Raw genomic sequence first — 22,137 nt, 5'->3', positions numbered from 1 at the left:
AAGCTGATCTCACAGACAGACACACACGATGCATGCACACATACGTGCACACTCACAAAGCTGCGTGTGGTCCCACCATTTCAGTCGTTACCATGTTTTCTAATGCTTCGTCAGGTCCCATGGTCAGGGTCTCGGACTTAAGACTAATCTTTTAAATTCCCTTCACTGTTTCATTCCCTTTTGTCTGATCAGAAGTCACTTGCCCACCTTTATCACTTTCGCTTCTACTCTTTCTTTTGCGAGGCTTTGTCCCTGTGTGACTGTCGAAGCTTTGGTTGTTTTCTTTACCATCTTACTCTCTGCTCTTTCTATTTTCTTCCTTCTCCTGTTCGCGCTTTGCATAATTTAAATCAGAATTCCCATGTGAGTACCTTGCTCTTGACCTAGCTTAGAAAGCTCCTGATTGCTTTAATAGCAGTCTTTGGACCTGGAAGGTGGGTGTCTTTAAGGAACTCTGGTGAGAATCATGTGTGTGTAGTGCGTACTACCAAAGGGTGGTTGATTGGAACTGACCTCAAGAGTGTCAGGGGAAAAAGAAGCACAAATATGCAAAGTGGGCGTGTGTGCTTGCATAATTGGGCCAGAGAGGAATACAGCAAGGTCAAGTAGAACAAATGGTCAGTGGAGTGAACACTATGAGTCCATTAAAAAAAAAAAAAACAACCTCACAATATACATATGCATGTTCAAGGGGTACTGGTCACTTTGAGGTTAGAAAGAGGATGCTGTGATGGAGAAAGTTGTCAGTCCTGTTTCTACTCAGGAATGAGTAGCGACTTATGGTCTGTATTGCAAAGCTTCTAAATGGAAATGAGTGTATGAAGTATAGCATTGCTGAAAAAAAAGAGGCTTCGTGCTTTGTGGGCTTACCTTTGGTAGAGTGCAATTTAAAATTTCAGCCGGAATACACAAAAGTATAAAAGCAAGGCAGCGTGCTTTGCAGAAGAGGCACAAGTGTGCACAAGGCTAAGTCCTTCAACAGTGGGATTGCCCTAGCATTAGCAAAAGTCAGGAGGCCCAAAGTAAGCCCAGCTAAGGTTGGGGTGAGGCCTGTCAAACCCAAAGATTGAGTTTGAATTAGGCACACCATTCAAAGCTACTGAAAGGAGTTCCTGAGCCTCCTATTCTCTGCCAGCAAATTGGGAGGAAATCTGGCTATTGTGCAGAGTTTTGAAGAGGCTGTCGATGGGGAGGGGGCTGCACACTGTGCTTACCTATAGACAAAGGGTCCTGGGACATCCAGGAGAGGCTTTGAAATCGCTTTTGGGTAGAGACAGAGGCGGCCTGGAGTAGCTCCTGGTGTGGAAAAGGTCAACAGTTCTCTGTCAATGTAGATACCAAAAAGAAGGAGGCTAAACTTGAGATTTTACAGAATGGAAGCAATATGAATAACTGGAATTCAATTTCTCTAATTTTGAAAATGTGAAAATATGTCTAATATAGTAGTTATACCGTGTATTTCAGTTAGTTCAGTTCAATTGATGCTCTTTTTATAATCAATTAACAAACATGGGCTTTAAAGTGGTTGATGTCAGCTGAAGTTATTCACACCATTAGGTGCACGTAGTAGATCACAGTGTTGTGTAGTAGAAGAAAGACATAGTTCCCAGCAGTGGTGCTGAAACTGCACCACTGTGTCACAACATAACTACATTTCTCTCTCTGAATTAAGCTGGTTGTTCATCCAGTGAACTAAATGTTATACAGTACATGGAAAGAACCAAACTGGTATAGCAATAATACAGTAACACTTTTTTAAGTGGCTTAACTCCGTATTTATAAATTAAGACAAAGCAAAAGCACAATAACAAAAGATATTGAGTGTATTTTCTTAATAAGAAAGGTCCCAAAAAGCAGTAAACCCACCACTAATGTACATCATCAGCGATAACATACTAGCAACGTATTTTATAATATTGTCATAATTTTGTAATACTTGTGAAAAGAAGTGCGAATTGGCATTCTTCAAAACAAAAGTCTGTTTTATTTGTTACTGCATTACAGTTGTATAATATCTAGTTCATAATATGGGGCACCAAGCTGCATGCATACTGTTACATAAATTGGTCGCAATCTAAACACATCTACAGTTTTCCGTTGTTTCGCTTACCATGGCAGCAGCTGAGCTTCTTATATGTGTGTGAAAAAACTAACAACAAAGCAACTTGTAATGATGATGATCATAATGATGATGGTCTTCTTTTGGCTGCACTTTGATGGATGAGGATTGATGTGACCTTCGCTGAATTGTGTGTGCCTGCATGTGTTTTTGCGTATGAGAGAAGACAGACAATCCCTTAGGCTAAACAGCCCGGATCACCAGATGCACACATAAACACACACGGTTTAATGGGCAGACTTATGCTGCAGCTACCCTCTTCCTGATCAGCAGTGCAGCCCAGGGCTCTTCCGGAGTCTCTTTCCCCTACAAGAGTCCAGCTCCCCACGTCTGGCCTACTATACCAATGCCACCCCTCTCTTCTCATTTTTGTTCTTCCCGCTTCGCTCTCTGTCTCTCGCTCGCTCATTAATCAATGTCAAGCTGTCCAACAACAAGGCCGGCATTCTTTCGGTTCCTTGCATATGTCATTGTGACCCTCCCTCCCCCCCACTCCACCAAGTGAGCCGCCACCATCTTCCTTTCACATGGTCGCAGAACTGAAACCAGGGCCCGCTCTGCCAACTTGAAAAGGTCGTCTAGCAAAAGGAAGGGAGAAAGGTGAGGAGGAGGCAGTTTTCTCACTTCTGTCTATTCTTCCTTCATTTCTCTGCCTTCACTAAGCTGGGGGCAGAAAAAAAAGCACCATAGTCTAATATAATTACCTTGAGACGTAGAGGAAGAAAAAAAACTTGGGAACAGTCAAGGCATCGGAGGAACGTGCATGTCCCCACTGCACGAACTGACATCGGGGTGACGTCTTTTATATGTAGTTTTTGGGTGTCCAGTTTTGTTCCACTGAAGGGCTTTTTGACATCTACTGAACATCTAGTGTTGATGTCTGTAGACCCTCCATATAGAGGCTATTTATAGTGCAAATATGGTTGTTGTGGACGTGTTTTCAACTCATTTTAGACGTCATTTTTATACTGCTTCTAAAGGGTGGAGGACATGTTTTCTATAGGCTACAAGTTAATTTTCAGGTAGCTTTGTTTACACTTTGTATGTTATCAAATGCGGCTGAGACAATCAAATTAAGTTATTGGAAAATGATCTGGAACAGTACGCCTCCTTCTGAAATGGGACTAGATCATAACAGTTCTGTGTGAAGGAATGTAGAGTGATCAGCAGACATCTCCAAGATGGCATGCTAAAACAAAAGTGAACAGCTACACGGTGGATTTTGAGCAGAAATGTCCCCACCTTCTCACAGGCAGTTTACAAAATGTGCTCATCGACAAATTTTGTCGGGCAGATAGTCCAGTTCATACATACACACTTGCACAAACTTTCAGTCCAGCTACTGATCACAAGCACATTCAGTTCCTCGTTACAATCATAAGCTCTCTAAAACAGGATACTAAAAATCAACCATATATAACGCAAATGCTCTTTTAAACGTATTAAACGCATTGGATCCATCTTCCCTGCTTCTTTCCACTGAGCACCATTATTTGCACAACTCGTCATTAGCCTACAGAAACAGTCAGGATTCTTTCTATCAAGATATGCCACATCAGGAAAGATTGTTTTTGCTTGTCATGAAATTTTAAGCAAAAGTGATTAACCTCAATATGCTGTCCTTATCAAACAGGAGAAAGGTGAGGAACGCCTTTATATAGATGAAATTAAACCGACGTTATTCACACTTTCATACACACAGAAACCTCAAAATCAACACCTGCAGCTTTTTTGTGTATCCCATGGACTGTTTTATGGTTACTATTACTCATGGGTATCCATTTCATTGTCACAGAATGCAGTTTCTCTTTTTTCCATACTGTATTTTCAGTATTAACCTAAAAAATGAGCAAACCCCTTCAGAGTCCCTCCTATCACTAATACCCTTTTTAAACACTTAACTGTCCAGGTTTACATTAAATAATGAGGCCACTTCTCGCATGAGCTCCTCAGCATGCTGTTTGTTTATAAAGAAGCAGATTGCCTCCAAATCAGCAATCATTTAATGGGTGGGGGGGCATGTACTTGGAAATCCTTTCTCTCTGTGTGCCCTCCTTCCCAGAGCATCTGTATGTATTTGTTGTACTAATGAATGGAACAAAAGTTTCCGGGGGCCCAGCGTGAGGAGGGAGCAGCCTGTGAGGCAAAACAGTCGTGGTGAGCCTGAAGTGGACTCTGCTGAGTGGTCAGTTGCTGTGAGGTTGACAGTGAGAGAACAGTAGACAGCGAGAGTGATGGAGACTTGACCCGGCAACCTCTCCCCTCCAACCCCTCTCTTTCTAAATGATAGATGGCTGTCCCTTCTTCTGCACGTCAAAAGCTTTTGCCCCCTCCAGACCTCCAAGGTCACATGCTTGTTCTTTACACATGTACAAATACACATATGCTCACAAATGGCACATGGAAATACTGATGAAAACACAATCATTCTTTTCATCTGTGCCTGTGGTCAGAGATTCAAACTTCTCAGCTTCAGACTGACTCAAACCTTTCAGCTTTACCTCCAGAACTTGTCATAAACACATATACAGACATGCACACTCAATGTCACTCCCACTGAGACCTTTACCTTCAGGCAGCAGATATGGATTTGTTAAGAGTTAGAGTTAAAAGAATGGACAGACAGATCAGTAGAAGGGCAGGGAGAGAGGCAGAGAACAAGGAGTGTAGACCAGACACTGAGCAGTAAATTACTTTGCCAATCAATCTTTCCCCTGGGTTCCCTTGATGAAAGCTGTCCAAACTTTCCCCCAGCACTAAGTAACCCTCCCACAATTTGTCAGTGGAACGCTGGGAAATAGGATGGACAAACAAGTGGCAAGATTAAATGTTGCTGCAAGGGTAGAGCGAAGGAGAGCAAAAGAGAGAAAAATCAGGAGGTCAAGCTGGAGAGAAAATGTGTCGTATGTGTGAAGCGAATGGGATGGCAGTGTTTGGATTAACAAAAAGAGAGGGATGTGTAGTGGGATGGAAAGAGACACTCATACGGTATAAAATGTGGGAAACTGTTAAGGACGATTTGCACTGAGGAATGCATACTATTTTCCTCAATTTGGCTTGGGTAGCTTCTGACACAGACATACACACACTCGCATAAAAGCTTAGGCTCACGGGTCTCCATGGGTGGTACGATTGGGTGATACGCTGTGACTCAAAACATGCCGGGGTGATACATTGTGACTCAAAACATGTGACACCTCCCAATTACAGCATAGAGCAGAGCTAAGACTACAGAGATTTGCAGCTGCCTAAGTTACACATAAAACACATTTTAACTCTCCATTTTTTTTAAAGAAACACTGGCTACAATTATAGAATCTCTCCCTCCACGCACACACACACACACACACACTCAGCCTTTTCTCTTTTACACTTGTTGTCTGGCAACTTTCAGAGTGCCTCTGCCCGCCCAGAACAGTGAAGGGAGACTGAGGACTGTTGGGAATGTTAATTTGGTAATTTGTTGTTTTATATAAGCAGAGGACTGATGGTGGCGGTGCAGTGAAGGCAGCGCACACACAGTTGGTGTATTTGTCTGTTGGGGGTGTGGTGGATGTGGGGTGAGGGGGGGGGTCGGTGAAAGGAGAGGATAACTCTGGGTGACAAGGTCCGAAGCAGCGATGCAGATGACTCCCGACCAAGTTATTTTTCCTCGATAGAATTGGGCAAAAATGCCACGACGGTTGGAGAGAAAGAAGCGCCCCATGCCCATAGAAGGTATTAAGATGTCTCTGATGCATAGCTGCCCTCCTCCTCCTCTTCCCCATGTCTCTTGCTCTCAGTTACTCTCTCACTTCTAAGTCTGGGATGGTGGCCAAGTGCCACCAAGGACACTAAGGCTAATAAATCATCCTCATTTCAACATCTGTCCAGTTCCAAAGGGCTGCCCACTGCCACCACCCCACCCCTTGTGAAGATGGGTCCTTGGCTTTATTCCTCTTTCAGCATCCTTCCATACTCCCCCACGAACACCCCCTTCCAGACTGACAAAACATCCATTGTCCCATGCCCAAGTGAAGAAGAGACCCTCTTTTCCCCTCTTTGACAAAAGCCGTCTGAAGCCAAGATGGGGACTGCCAGCCGGGATGCCTGGGACCCGGCAGGGGTGCCCCCTCTCCCCCTTTTACTCTACTCCCGCCTTCTGGTTCATCCATCCCTTGCGCTCACTCTCTTTTTTTACTTTTAATACTCCCCTCCTGTGGGGGTCACTCACTCAGCTCACCCCCCACCCTTTTCATAGTGGCGAACTCTCAGCCTTGCATAAAGACATCAAGTGACAGCAGTGAGAGAAAACAGCCAGATTTGGCAGAAAGAGATATTCGACATGGCTGTCAGCGGCCATTCTGCATGCCTTTTGTTCCCTTGGGTGTAGTTGAAATAGATAAATAAACAGTCATAGGCTGAAAAGCTGGGATCAGAAGCTTGTCGCATTTATTCATATTGAACGGAGAAGAAAAAGAGGCAAAAACCTGCTGCTGCCAATTAAGAAGAATGAGACAAAACTCAATTCACACTGTTTGGATTTGTTGTCATGAGTGAGGCTAAAACTAAGCTATTCAGTGGCTTTCTGTGATTTGCTCTAAAGATGGCAGTAGGTCTTTAGCATTGTGGGTGTCTCTGTGATGCAGAGATGATCCGTGAAGTTGTCTTTGGGCTCATCGGTTAAGAAGCACTCTCGCCACGGTTACTCACAAGGCTTCATTTACTGTGAATGCACAGTGTTTTTTCCCAGCACCTCCAGTTCACCCCCAGCAACAGGGAGTACCGCCCATAACTGTGGATGGGCCAAGCTCCAGCTATATTCAAAAGACTGTCAGCATATGTAAAGAGCAAAGTCACGCCACATTGCTTTTTCAAAACAGACATAATAAACTGAGTTATATATATGCTATATATATATATAGCATGCATCATCTGCTTCTTGATGATGCTGATTTAGCTTCTTAGCCCAACTTTCTTTACAGTGGACAGCTGAGCAACTGCTGTTCTTCTCGGCTATTACAAGATATTGTTACAGATGAAGTCAAGTCAACCAACACAGTTGTTTGTTGAAGCCACATGAACTCAGCTTGTTGCAGGGACTGAACCTCAAGTCATCATCGTGTCCTGGTGCTGATAACAAGGGTTAAGGGTACGTGGTAAGCTGTGGACACAAGTGCAATAAACCTTAGACTAAAAACAAAACCTAGCCAGTTGGCTAATCCTGGTTTCTGATGGTTGTTTGCCAAGAGTGTGAGCTGCTGTTGGGTTTACTTGTTGTAGTTGCTGACCGCCTGTCATTCAGCATCATTGATGAGAAGTTGTAAACATAAATTGATGAAGGAAAGGCAGAAACAACCAATCCAGATGTACAAAGTAGTATTATAAGATAGTACAAGCCAAGGCTTGACATAAATGACATAATACCTAATATGCATAATTCTTTGAACTGCATAACACTGTTATTACATTCTGATGATTGATTTTGAAATGTTTTAATATTGTTGTAAACTGATAAATCTTACATTGGACCCTTTACGGTATTTAGTTTCACTTTTCAGTGTTTACTGGTGGGCCTCAAACCTTAACTTCATGCAAATGTTTTCATTTTGCTGAAACTGCTCAACCAGAGAAGAACATTTACCAATAAGGTCCTGTGATGAATTACTCAATTAGTGTTGGTGGCATTTTTGTTTCATATTTTATTCTGAATTATGTAGATGGCGGCACTGTAATTAATGTTTTTTCTTTTTTTTCTTTTTTGTGGTTGGGTCATTATGCATGGAAATGTATTTGCTTCTAATTTAGAGTTTAGAGTATTAGCTCATTATAAGTGGCAAGGGTTTTGGGATGGGAATATGTCTCCGCAAAAGGTTTTTGACAAAAAAACTTTTTTTCCCCCCAGTGTCCATTTGTTTGGGTTCTTAGCATTTCTCATTAACATGTTATTATTCTGAGTTAATTCACATCAGATTTCATTATATAAAAAAAGATTACGTACGTTCTGATTTTGTAAAAGATGATCTATAATCAGATTTTCTGCTTCCTTGCAAATCATATCCTGTCACTGTGCTTCTCTAACCCTGCAAAACATTTACATTTCCAATTAGGCACCAAGAAGAATAGCTAATTTACCACAGCATGCAGGCGCCTGATGTCTCAATCTGCCCAGTGTCACCAGTGTGAAAAGGAGTACTCTGTAATCATGCAGACACATTCACTTATAGAGACACACACAAAAGAAAACAGGCTGCACGGAGTATGAGAGTTGCGGACAGACCCAGTCCAGCGAGGGGAGTGCACGAAAAAGTTAAGACATGAAAAAAGAAAAATAAATAATCGACTCACACTTAAAAAATGTGAAGAAGGGTCTTATTGAGGCACTAGAGCAGCAGGACAGGCAGCAGTTCAGTAGTGGCCCCAGATTGACTTGTCTCTGAGTGGACAGCCAGCCAGCTCCTCCACACAACACCCACATTGTCCGCTGTGCCAACGAGCCAGAGCAGGGCTCCACTCCTCAGGGGGCTGACTGAGACGAACACATTATAGATACATGTTAGCCTTGGCCCGACCTTCTGTATACCGTGTGAGGCATTCAGCGGAAGGGAGACAGAGGAAGGAGGGAGGAGATGAGAAATAAAACGCATATGGAAGTTATTGAAAGCTACATAATGGATAAGCCTATCCGACAGCTTAACAGCCTCGAAAAAGAAGGTCTTAAAAAGTCTTATAAAGAGAGGACACACATCACTCTTACCCCAACTGAATTTTAGATGCTGTGAAATGAGATATGCTGTTTCTTCACAGGGGTGAAAATAGAGAGAGATAAAGGGAGAGGGAGGCATTTTTTTGAGACGAGATGTTTTCAAGAATCCATTGGCTTCCTAAACCAGTAGCTCTGTCTTTAGCTGTCTGGCAGAATCATCTTACTTGAGCTTCCATCTCTTTCTTGGTGCATTGTGAGGCATCCTTGTTGATCTGATGGGAAACCTCAGAGCTGCAGTATTATCATATTGTGTAATAGCCACCGGTTGCAGAGGTTCCTCCCCATACCCTGAATTTGGGGTCTGTTTCCCAAAAACTAAAAATCGTTACTGGCGCTGTCTCGTTTTTACCCATGCTCCTTTTCCTAGCCTGCTGCTCAGTACACATTGTGTTTTAATAAAGTGTGTGTAATAATATAAAATGTTTCTGTTTCAGCTTTTATCTTTCCAATGTCATTAACAAGCAGCTCAGTGACGGACACTCCCCACTCTATTTACGCATCTGCAGACTTATTCACTTAAGGCCCATCAGCTGCCACAGGCTTTATCTCGCCTTGCGATAACACTGTTAACAACAGTAATGCGTGGTGCAAAGGAGCCACTGGAACTGCCACTGTCGGGGTGAATAAGTGAGGTCAAGGGCTTTTAGCACCTGGTGATGTTGCTCCAGAAAGGCTCCAGCTCTGCTTTATGGTCATTATACTCCTGTGAAATGTGCAGCTTAGTTTTGTTTTTAAATCTCTTCTCTAAACCCTTCTCTGTTTCTGTGCTTTCCAGTGTTAGCAGAATTGGGAATAAGAAAAAAAGAAAACTTGATGGAACTCGGCAGGACTGAACGGTGCCTTTCCTCCCCACATGCCTTGGGGAAAACATTGGTGTTATTTTAAAAATCGCACTGTTAAAGATTAATGTGGGCCTTGAGGAGTGTGTCATCGTTCCTTAACGACAGGGCCGAGGCGCCGAATAAAGCCAACACTGTTCTGTCCCTCAGCCCAAGGACAGATAAGTTTCCTCTCGCTCCTGCTTTCCCTCGTCCTTTGTCCAGTGGCTCTCTCCCCCTAAATCATCTCCTGTAACTGCAAGGGCCAAAATGGGCAAAAACATTAATGACTGTTGGCTCCAAAATCTATTTCTTCTTTTGTCTTGGTCCCGGCTTTTTCTGTTATTTAAAATAGATGAACGAGTGGGTGCAGAATAGAATACATCCTGGCTTTGGGGATATAATAACAAAAAAAGAAGGTCAAGAAGCTATTTGCAAACATTTTCCAAGCTGATTGCTCTTGTTAGATGACTAATGGAAAGTCCCAGCTCTGAGTTGTGACTATGCAACTCCCCCAATAAAATCATCAGTCATCATCACATGGACAGGCCAGACAGTCAGACAGCTATAAACTAGGGTTCATAGACCAGAATGGCGCATCCTATCTGTACATATCGTACTAGGATGATCGTGCGGATGATGATGAAAAGCTCTACAAAAAAACAACAACTGTTTCACAGACATCGGTGAATAAAATGATAAGTGTGATAAGACCTGTGAGGTTTGATGGGTCTCATGTCTGAGGTGTGCAACTGGAACTTAGTGTCCCTTGCTGAAGGTTTGTGCTGATAACGGAAGTGCTCGATAAGCTGGGCAACATGAATCTTAGTGACAGAGATAGTCTCTCCTTCACTCTAATAGGGCTGTAAAAACTTGGCCTTATATGGCTTAGCTAATAAACTCATTTTTGATGAGCACGAAGGTCAGAGGAGTAGGTATTAATATTCACCTGCACAGAGGTGCATTTTCTCTTCAGCAGTCTGACTTAGGGGCTTATAATTGCTGGTATTGATCGAACAGTTTTTGGTTTATATTCAATAAGAGCAACTGAACTTTGGAATGACATGAGGTATCTGTCAGATATTAAAATTTTACTTGGCAGCGTCTTGCACCACAAAGTCCACTCCTGTGCAGAGTTTTTTCCATTCAGCGCTGGGATAAGCAGTAGCATCGTATCATTGCTTTTGCAACATCATTACCCCACATTCTTTTGAAGTCTGATACCACGTGACACTTCAACTCATCTTGGGTTTTGATGGCAAAAACATCAGACAATGGCCTTTGTACAAGGGAGTGGAACTGCTACATTATCTCCAAACAGTTATATCTTATATCTTTGAGATGTCCACAAGGCCAAAACAACATGCCAGGCTGATGAAAGAGAAGCCAAAGATGTAACTGTATCACTGTCAAGCAGTGGTGGGCAGCATGTCTCACAACCTGCTTTTACCACCCATTACTTGTTTAACCCAGACAGACAAACTTTAGGTCAGCTGAGGGGGGAAAAAGGACAGCGGTGAATCATCTTACTACAATATTCTTGGACACTGCTGCTATAATTGAATTCATTAGCTTCATTAATCATAAGAGCTTGACATTTATTGTGGAGGTGATGGGTTAATCCTGTGGACTTAGAGACACTTCCTGAGGTGATAAATGTTGCTATCTCTCAGGAGCAAGGCTAAACAGAGTATGACTCCAGGAAGACAGAGAAGGGAAAAAAAGCCAGACAGAGCACAAGAGCCCCACAAAGGTGGCCATATAGCAAAAATCTGAGAGAGCAAATCGCTGAGTGCAGAAAAGTAGATGATTCTTTTCCACAACCCATTTAATCAGTCATATCTTGATGTTACCTTTGTGTTTTTAAAGTGCCACTGCTCTTCAGTTTGTTTTTCTTTTTCGTTATTTAGTAGACATAATTTTGTAGTCACCGTCTTCGTCATTTGGATCGTCGAGTGTGGTGATTTCTAAAATCCCCTGATAAAAAAAAAACTGCCCATGTAGTGAGTACAGAAAGACTATAGAGGCTTTTCAACCACTATTTAGAACATATGCAATTGCCAGACACTAAATTGCTGGTGAAATAAAAACATATGAAACTAAGAAAAGGATTTTGAGACCATTATTTGCACTTGGCAATCAAGTATGTTACCTTTTCTTTTTCTTTGTATAAGCCCTATGCTAAATTTCTGGCCACCATAGTAAAAGAAGTCATTTATAGCCAATATCTCCAGACAGTATCTTTTGGCAGTAGCAACTAGCTTAAGTGCTCTAGTCTTTATGTTTCCACCGTGTAAATAATCTGATTGGCCACCAAAAGAAATCACAAGGATAAACAACGTTCTAAGTTACAGTCCATTTGTTATACACAAATGCTTTTTGTGCTTTATCGTCACATCGTACTCAAAATAGCACAGATGCTAATAGCAGCCATTAAAACTATTAAGCTGCCATTATTATTGCTGGTATTTATATTGTGCACAAGCTTCAGTTAGGGATAATTGCGTTTGAATTTATTCGGTAAAAACTTACACACTTAAAAAAGCATTTTTTTAAATTCATTTGATGGATCTGTTTCTGTAAAAGAAAGGATATTCTTAACCAATGTGCAGCTTTTTCTTAGTCATTTCATTGTGTGTTTGTTGAAAAGTATATTAGCACAATAAAAACAAAGCCCTATACCATTTACTTTAGTCCTACTGATAACCTAAGACCTAAGTCTAAATGTCTTGGTAAACACAGAGGCCAGGACCACTACAAAATGACTACTCAGAGTAAAGACTGGCTCACAAATGTGTATACCCACACTAGATTGCACCGAAACTGCTGGAGGTGCTTGATAATTGATCTGGATTACTGTTAGTACTGTAATTATGTAGCCTAATGGTTCTAGTATGTGTATAATTTGTCACTGTTTGGTGCATCAGATCAAACATCATATTTCCAATGCTGGGCACAAACAAACACTCTCATACTCTTGAACAGGAAATTCATGTTCAAGCCTTGTTTGTTTATCTGCCAGAGAAATCTCAGCAGCAAGTTACTTGGCGTAGCTGTGGCCTTCTCGGGCATCATCATAATCATCGTGTGTAGGACTCGACCTTGGTATAAACTCATGAAACCCTTAAAAAAGCCCCTACTTGTCTTAAGCATTTTCAAGGGGATGCCTCACTAAAATACACAGCACATATGAAAGCCAATATACAGACTTGTAAAATACACTTTTTCAAGCAAAAACTTGCTCAAAATGTCTTTCTGTTTTCCTCATTTTCTCCTGTCTTGCACTTTGTTGAATATCTGTCCACATGTAGTCCCCTTGTTTGAGCAAGCCTATTCTTTACATACATATACTGGGTTTAAAGTAATGAAATGAAAAGCTACCAAACCCATGCTGTTTATGCTGAAATATGCTTATGTTGTAAATATTTAGCCTGACCCTGATAAACTATATGCAATTTACTCGCCAGTTGTCAGTCATCACATGACAATATCTCAGTGGTTGCTGTCCAGAAAAGCCTTGATGTGATGAGAGATCTCCCTGTCTGTGTTTCTGTGCCCTTTTCTACCTACTAAAAGGAATTCCTGGTTTGAATTAGGGATTCATCTTGGCACTCGACGGAGGGACAGACAGTGTGGTCTGATATACGTAAATATACAAATTCAGTTTGTAAGGGGAAATGAAGATCTGAAACATGTGACACTGCTGAGCTGAATAGCAATACCAGATTTACGCCATGCATCGATGTAAACATTGAAATATGCACTCGATGTGTTTGCACTTTGCTCAGCTAAAATGAAAAGTATCTGTGGCATGACCTTTGATTGAATTTATATGCCCCAAGGTCAAGACTCTAAATCTTACCCCATAACCTTGTGCTTGCTAAGAGGCAATATGTGTCACAGAAAGAATGGGAGATCATAAGAAATAAAGCAATATGATTTTTCTTCCTGCTGCCACGTGTCGATAAACTGCAACCTTTATCAAAATGAATAGGGAAGACGCAATATATCATTATCTGAAAGGCATGTCACAGCAGCTGCCGATGCTGTGTAGGCAATCCTCTTAGGCCAAAAGGTAGGGTTATTTATTGGGTCTGAACCTTGCGGCTGTCACACCATCTGCTAGCAGAAGATCTATTGGCACGTCTTTATTCACTTATGATTATTACTGATCATCTGCCCAAATGACCTATCAATAAAGTGGAAGCCTAGCAGATAATTTATCTGTATGGTTCTGTCGATATAAGGTTCAGAATCAAAGGCCTTAAAAGGATAAGGGGTCTTGGACGTCAGATGATGAATGGTCGAACAAGGCGCCCATGAAAATATGGCCCTTTTAATAAATTTACAAAATCCAGCTCTCTTTCCTCCTCCCTCCACCTCCCTTTGCATTCCTTTTGCCCTCTTTTTCATGAAGTGAGCTTCTTTCCCAATTTCTGTTTGCTAAGTGCAAACCTCAATTTGAAACATCACTTTCCTACAAAGAAATGACTTCAAACTCTGCAATTGTATGAACGCAAATATTTGATCTGCTCAATCGTACTGAGTGTGGCATCTCGACTGCATGTCTAAGCAAGATCTGCGAATCATACAAGACACTGGAATGATGAGTCAAGCCTGTCCGGGGTCGGTGTAAACCTCTGCCAGTATATTTTCACTATGCCATTTTCTTCATAAATCACACAAAGACTCTCAGGACACACGGGGTCAACGCTTGTTCTGTAAATATCAGCCGCTTGTATTTGACAAGTAGCCGTGACTTTCCAGAGTCACACAATAGTTCTGAGTGTTTGCCTTCCAAATCTAACCTTTGTGCACTAATCTCTATCTCACCAACAGTTCTCAGTTCCGTCACAGGCCGCACCCTGACCCATCTGGGTGTAGGATTGGGTAACAGAGAGCTTTAACGCCATGCAATAAGTGTCTGATCTCCCTGATCCTTTTTTAGTTTTTACTTTTTTTCGTTTTTACTGATAAAGTGTGTAGTTTTCTCACATTAAGTTTAACAGAAAGTGTAAGTAACAATAGGTAATCAGTGGTTAATCTTTTATAGCGGCTAGAAAATGAAAGAACGGAGAAAGAGAGTGAAACTTTCCTATCAGCAGTGCCCCTGATGTTTGCCTTGGCCAAAGCACCTTAAGTCTTCCACTTATTAAAGGCATCATATTGTATCTGATGGACGCCCAGTTTCCTGGTATTTAGCAGTGTGAATTTCAGCCCTGTTTCCTCTTCTCCTTCCTTGGTCTTCAAACTTACCTACTTAATCTTTGTATGAAACCTCATTGTTGAGGTATGTTTTTAAGAAGTCATAGCCCTGGTCTTGTTTTAGGTCAACTGTCAAAGCCACTATCTCTGGGAAGTCCTGAAATAGCCACATTTTACCCCCTTTTAAAGAGCACGCCAGAGAAAGGACTTGGAACAACAAGCAGGCATTATCTGACTTGATGCTAAAAAGCAGACTCAGTCAGACAAGCATCCTTACTTAAGCAGTCTCTGGCAGGAAAGTGTAAAAGGTTCATTATCAGGGATTCCAAATGATAGCAAGAGACCACAGACAAAAAAAGCCCAAAAGGAGACTTTTTATCACTTCTTCTTTTGTTTTTTTCTTTTCTTTTCTTTTTTGGGGCAGTTGTGACATTTTATTGATTGTAGTGCTGCGAGCAAATGTGCAACTGTGTGGGAGTCAGAAGAGTTAGATACATTTGTAGAGATTGTGTTTGACATGATGGTTAGTTCTGATTTTAAAGGCTCCAACAACTTTTTTGTTCTTTTCTTTTTTCTTTCTTTCTTTTTTTAAATTTCTTGCTCAATGAAAAAAATATGTTTTCTCAACAGCATATTATTCAACTCAACCCACAGTGAAAGACCGCTTCCTCTCCATCTGTACGTCAAAAAGATCAATAACATAACCAGGGCATTGCCACCACAACAAAACTCTGTCAATGTGCCAAGAAGCTCCAAAAGATCCCAATAAATGCGTAGCAAAACTTTCAATTTGTGGATTTCTTGGTGTGGCACTTGCAGCCAATGGGTTGTCAGTCAGGGCCCTGGTTCAAAAAACCCTGAGGTTTGTTTGCTGCTGGTTCTTTTTGGAAACTTGTGGCTTTGTGACATCCTCAGCCCTCCATTGGGCCGTGTTACTGTATTGCCTCATATTATCCAGGGTTGAGGAGAATTGTTTTTGGCAACAGAATGCTAACATTTTCCTACGATGCAAACCTCCAAGTGAGGCCCTCTTCTTCTGCTCACTCCAATGGATGAGCAAGCTTTGTGAGGTCCTTCTCTACCATGGGAACCATGGGTACTTTTCTGATATCATACCAGTGAATTTTGTGACTATGAGAATAGTGTATGTTTCATTCTTTAAAAGACTGACTGTACATGCAAAGCATACATATGTGCCTTTATGGGCTCTATAAAGAGACCCTGTTTGGGGTTGTTGTGCTGTTTTTTTAATAGAATGATTTTACTCTGTCATGTGTTTTAGACTGTGACAGAGCTTGTAAAAACAATAAAGCGGTCCACTCACTGAGGGTCATGTTTTCTTTTGTCCACTTGGTCGTCATGTTCTGTCAATACGAATGGTGCTAAGGTGGCGTTGAAAAACTCCTGACTCTGTCCAATAACAAAAGTTATGCTATGAAAAACTAATAATGGAGGGGTTTTCCCTCACAGCCAGGTCGAAAGCACACGCCACAGACACATAGTGTCACATGTACAAACACACACAGTTACGCATATTCCTAATGAGGGTCTGGACAGCTCTCGGTGGAAGGATTCTGCAGGTGGCTGCACTTTCATCAAGCCACGACTGGATTTGTTTATGTTTGAGGTCATATGGGCCAGAGAGAGACATTTGTGTGCCCAGACACACATTTTACACACTCTGTCTAATTACCCTCACTTCAGTGTTTTCTCTTTTCCATAAGACATATTGACATGTCAGCATTCAGCAGGCTAGATACAGAACAAATGGACAATTTTACCTCTCTCTGTGTGTAGTGGAAAATCTATCCCTCAACATAGGCCGGTCTGTATTTCGACCTGTCTCTTCAACCAAGAGTAAAGTCACTTTGAGGCAATGGTGACACGTGCAATAAATCATAGGTCTGCCAGTCAGTGGCCAATCACATTTTCCTTCCCTAATTAATAGCTTATTTATTTGTTTGGCAGAGTCCTGCTGCAAGGGTACAATATTCGTAGCGTGTGTTTGTCTGGTAAGTGTGTGAGGGTATTATGTGAGTCAGTGTGTACACACAACTTGCCAATGTTGAAAGAGCATCTCCACCTGTCTTTGTGAACTTTAGATCACAAACTACCCTGTTAACCACTAATCTTTATATTTAACTTCCCCCAAAAAATGGGTCGCTTCACAATAGACAATCTACATTACAAATGCATAGAAATAAAATGCAAGGAAGCTTTATAATTAGTCGGCCATATTTCTGACAATGAGCTCAGTGTTTCTGGACTCAGAAGGGAGGTTTGGACGAAGGAGTGCCCACACAGTCCCGACCCCCAACCTAAAGCTGAAAGGCATTAAGGCATCAGTAAAACCACTCATGTCTGCTTGCATGTCTTCTAGAGTTTTAGGTTACTCTTGCACAATTTGATACACACACACACACTTGGCATGTAGCTGAGCAGAGCAGAGGGAAAGTCCAGAAATTGTCCTATAGCTGTTGAACGCCTGGTAGCATTTTAGATGACCCAGCCAAGCTGTTGGTTTTGTAAACTGTTGCAGCTGGTTTGGTGTATTACAAGAAATGGGACAGCACACTCCAAACTGCAGCCTCTCTCTCTTACACACTTTCTCTAGTTTACTGTCACTCTATTCCAATTTTTAAAGTTCACGAGCACTGCTTTTTTACCTCCCGGGCAGACGTAGAAATCGGATATCTTTCTTTCTAATAAATAGTCATGTTGAAATCATGTTAAAAAACCGACGAGGCCTGCTTTTGTTCCACAAAATTTTAAAAAATTGTCTGTTTATTTTGTGCCGGTTTGTGACCGCTTGTTCCTTTAAATCATGACGCTGGCATCTGTGGCTGCTTTTTTCATCAAGAATAAACTTTGTCGTGGTTTCTTTTTTTCATCCATATGTCCCTGTAATTTACTAAACCGAAATAATGAACATAAAATTTGATATACAAGAAATGCTTTATAATAAAAGAAAATTTAAAAAAACGCATAAAATTGGAGGATCAGCAAAGTTTGTTTATTTTTCACAAACTTATGCTAGCATGCCTGTGACATAAGTTACCAAATCAGCAGGGACACTTATATTTTCATCTAGCAGCACAGTTTCTATGTGCACATTTTTAAAACAAGGGAGCTACAGTTACAAGTGAAAAATCTTCAATTTGATAGCATGTTTACTGTTGCTTTGTTTGGAGTGGATTTCACAGGAACAGGATGCGTCTGTAAAGGTTTAGATGATGTGTACAGTAAGTAGGTTGAAAACACTTTTGTAAGTGTCTGTGGTGTAATTACTACCATTTGGTGAGGCTTAGAAGCACATCCCTAGACAGCTTAATGTAGAAAACCATCGATTAAGGTACATCCGTGTGCATATGGGCCATCTGGTTCACTGTTTAGCAAGGGGGAGGGAGGGAAAAAGAAGAAAGAGTCAACTTTTCTGCTCTACTATGTACTAAAGTTCCTTTTTTTTCAATCTTAACTAAAGAATAAACAGTTGGAGAAACTCACAAGCTCTTTTTTTCCCTGAGGTTCAAGCAAGTGGGCATAACCTAAATCTCATGCACATAATTCATAATAACTTCCTGTGAATTACAGCGTTGTATTGAAAGGTGCATAAAAGACATCGCTGTGAGCCAGAATTTGAAGAATAGCTCCACAGTCTACATGGAGATTCCACAGCAGATAAATATCTCTTTTCCCATCACGGTGGGCCGCATTGGTTAAGGAAATACAAACTTTAATATGTCAGCTCTAATATAAGGGCAGCCAGTCTTGTCACAACGCCCAAACAACATGCATACTGTTAAAGGGCAGATGGGGAGGATAGTGAGCAGGAAAAGGAAGGTTCAGATATGCTTTAAGTCTGCACTTGGGGAAGTTTTATAGGCCTAATTTGACCTAAACTCAGTAAAGTACTATGCTGATCCTCAACTCCACCCCAAACTGCTCTGAAAACAGTCTGCATTTCTTCTTTGATCCTCATTTACCATCAATGGGCTTCAGAGAGGGAGAGAAAAAGACAGGCAAACTTAGAGAGACTCTGGGTTACCATTCTATGTGAAATGCCCTCTCACTGCAGCAGAGTAGCCCGATCTCTTCATCATTCCCCCACTTCCTTCATTTCCTCTAGCAGACACTGGGAGCATTCTACCACCCATCTGCCCCCAGTAAATATTGCTTGAAGGCTTAATTATACACACACACACTGACACACATACACACACACATAGATATTCTCAGTGAAATTTCCTGCAATGCTGAAGCGGAGAATTAACGTCAAATACGGGGTATTCATTCATCAGAATGTGTACAGTGTTATGTTTGCTTCTGTGTGTGTTTTTGTGACCTCTTAGTCCATTATTATATCCCTCTGGTCACATTTGTAGCCCAGAGGGTGTATGTGTGTGATGAACTGCGAACACCCCGTGCTTTTGTCATCAAGCACCGACGGTCAAACCTTATTTGAAGTGCTGGAATTGATGTTTTCTTTTAATGCTTTGACAAATGTATTTGACTCTCAATCAAAATCAAAACTTGTCTGGCACACTGAAAAGATATGTATATTATATATGTTTTTGTGTTTGCTTTGCAGATGATGAATGACCATGAGGATGACTCCCCTGATAGCTGCATCAAAAAGGTAGGATAGTTATAAATCGTTATACTGCTGTGCAACCCGGATAACTCCCTGAATAACTATTTTGCTGGTTTTTACCAATTAATCAAAACTATCAGATTTCTTGGAGGATGAAGTAATAAACTGGCATTTTGTAGCAGTCACAGAAAAGTGGGTCTTCTATTCCACATTTGACTGTGTTTGTGGGATCTAAAAAAAATCACTGGCCTCTGTGTGAGGTCATGTGAGCTTATATTTTATTGCAAGAACCTCCACTAGCAATTTTTTTAAAGCATGTTGCCCATCAGTAATGTCCGTCTATGTAGTGCACTGCAACTGCATTCATTGGCTAGCGTTTAAGTGCCTAAAGCCTTTATTATCACTGAAGACTGAACAACAGTGATCTGCATTCTAAGAAACCCTCTCTTCACTCAGATAAAAAAGACTGACGCGCACACACACAGACACACACACAAACACACTATGACCGATACGTCTCATTGACCAGTCAGTGACCACTTTATGAGGTGATAAATTTATTGAAGAGGCTGGGCAGTTTGATTTTATGACCAGTGTCACTAGGTCAACAAAGAACAGCAAGAGAGTTCATGTCCATCTAATGGTCCATGAAAGAACAATGGCTTCTGGAGAGGGCACGCTCTTTCTGAGAAATACTAAAGCCATTGCAGGCATAGCCAACTCAAGTCAGTGACCGAGTAGTCGGAATCAGTTATTGAAAAACCAACAGCAGTAAGTTATATTGTTTAGCAATATATATTTACAGTATCCCACCAAAACAAGCAAAACCCACTGAGAGCTGAATTTTTTTTTTGCCTTTAGATTGCTTGAACTTGTGTTATAGTAGCTCTCAGATCTTTGAGATGGCATTGCTGCAACATTTATTATATTTTTACCTTTGTGTTATCTTACATGACAAAATGGTCAAATATGAGTAGGCTGCTTTTTTAATATAAAAATCTGACTACCTTTGAATAAGTAATTGTGGAAGAGGACTGAACATCTGCATGGCAAAATTTACTTCAAGTCTTTTTAGTGCAGTTTATAATTATGGCTCTTAGAAAAGAAATATGAAATAAGTGTACTCATTTGCATTTCAGGTCAAGGGTCCTGTTGCTGTGGCATCTATAAACAGGCAGGCATGTAAATCACTGACTGCTTGGTTGATTTGAAATCCTACATTAGTCAATGAGCTTATTTTAAGAGTTGACCGCAAGTGGTTTGGGCTGTTCCGTCTTCCCCACATGTTCGTACAATGTGGAAAAACCTACTTGGTTTTATAAACTACCAACCACCTTCCACATAAGAGTGACCCATGCACTCCAGTCAGCATTCAGCAGGCACACACACACTCACATGCTTAGGCGTTTGCATACATGCAGTGATAGGAGCATAGAGTTTTAATGTGTATACACTGAGGCTCACACAGATGACAGAACACAGGCTTACAACATGCCTACCTATGGTTAATAAAAAAAAGACCAACAGACACACGCACAAAAACACACTGGCCACATCTCATTATGCAGTGTGTGAGTTGCGGTGGGCCCTCATCGGGCGGTGGCAGACCACATGCCTGTTATGAATATGAATGAAATTATGCATGAGCCATTCCTTATGACATGACTCATTCATCTGCATGCAGTCACACACAAACAGAGGGCACGCACGCATGCACGCACACACAAACACCAGCTTCTTCTGCCTCTACTGTGTCATTACCATTGCTATGCTTGATTAAGGCAGAATTTTAATTTAGTCGTAACTTGTGAATAAACTAGTTCATTGCAGAGAAATGTGTTTGCATAACTGCGGGTTATTAGTTCTCATTTGTTACACTGCGCCACATTCCAGCGAACAGAGTTGTAGTTATGTATATCTATCTATCTATCTATCTATCTATCTATCTATCTATCTATCTATCTATCTATCTATCTATCTATCTATCTATCTATCTATCTATCTATCTATCTATCTATCTATCTATCTATATGTATATATATGTATATGTTATATATAGTAATGCATATCTACATACTGCCACTGTGTGTATTATTGCGTTACCGTTAACGATTTCAGATTATTTTGTATTGGCAGGTTACCAGCCCCTGCACAAAATGGGCAGAAGTGTATGACTTAAAGAATAAGATGAGAATATGACTCACTTTTGGTTCTTTGGATCGTGTAATTTTATGGTAATTTTGCATAGTAATATATGACTTTCTTTTTTGTAGAAAACTATGCAGCAAATAAAAATTAGATTAACAAAATAAATGAAATTTCAAGAAAAATAAAAGCACAAATAGATCAGAAAAGAAAAAATCTAAATCAGCACACGCTCTCTCACATTGCAAGAGATTTAATAGTAACCCTACTGTAATCTTATATAGAAATATAAATTAAGTTTGTCCTTTCCTTGTGCTAACATTCCAGTTAAATTTCATATTAATGTGTCAGTCTCAAAGATGAGTAAAGGCTAGAGGGAGGCACCATTAGAGCCAGGGATAAGGCAGGGGATAAAATAGAAGCAAAGATAATACTGCAGCTTCTTTCTTCCACTTACTAAAAGCTGCTCAGTCCTGACCTTATAGCTGTGTGTGTGTGTGTGTGTGTGTGTGTG

General features: G+C 41.0%; 1 protein-coding gene across 8 annotated transcripts in view; it reads left to right on the top strand.

Moving 5' to 3' along the window:
• Positions 1 to 22,137, top strand: part of prdm16 (PR domain containing 16) — a 170,482-nt gene that overhangs the window by 71,840 nt on the left and 76,505 nt on the right. For all 8 annotated transcript variants that reach the window (XM_026155239.1, XM_026155235.1, XM_026155233.1 and 5 more), the window contains exon 3: positions 19,476 to 19,523. In XM_026155239.1, the coding sequence (XP_026011024.1) occupies positions 19,476 to 19,523 (48 nt within the window). The remainder of the gene's footprint in view (positions 1 to 19,475; positions 19,524 to 22,137) is intronic.

Source organism: Astatotilapia calliptera, chromosome 20 (genome assembly GCF_900246225.1).
Source record: "Astatotilapia calliptera chromosome 20, fAstCal1.2, whole genome shotgun sequence".
NCBI lineage: Eukaryota > Metazoa > Chordata > Actinopteri > Cichliformes > Cichlidae > Astatotilapia > Astatotilapia calliptera.
The sequence above is the reverse complement of the archived record's forward strand: the minus strand, read 5'-3'. Positions and strand labels throughout refer to the sequence as shown.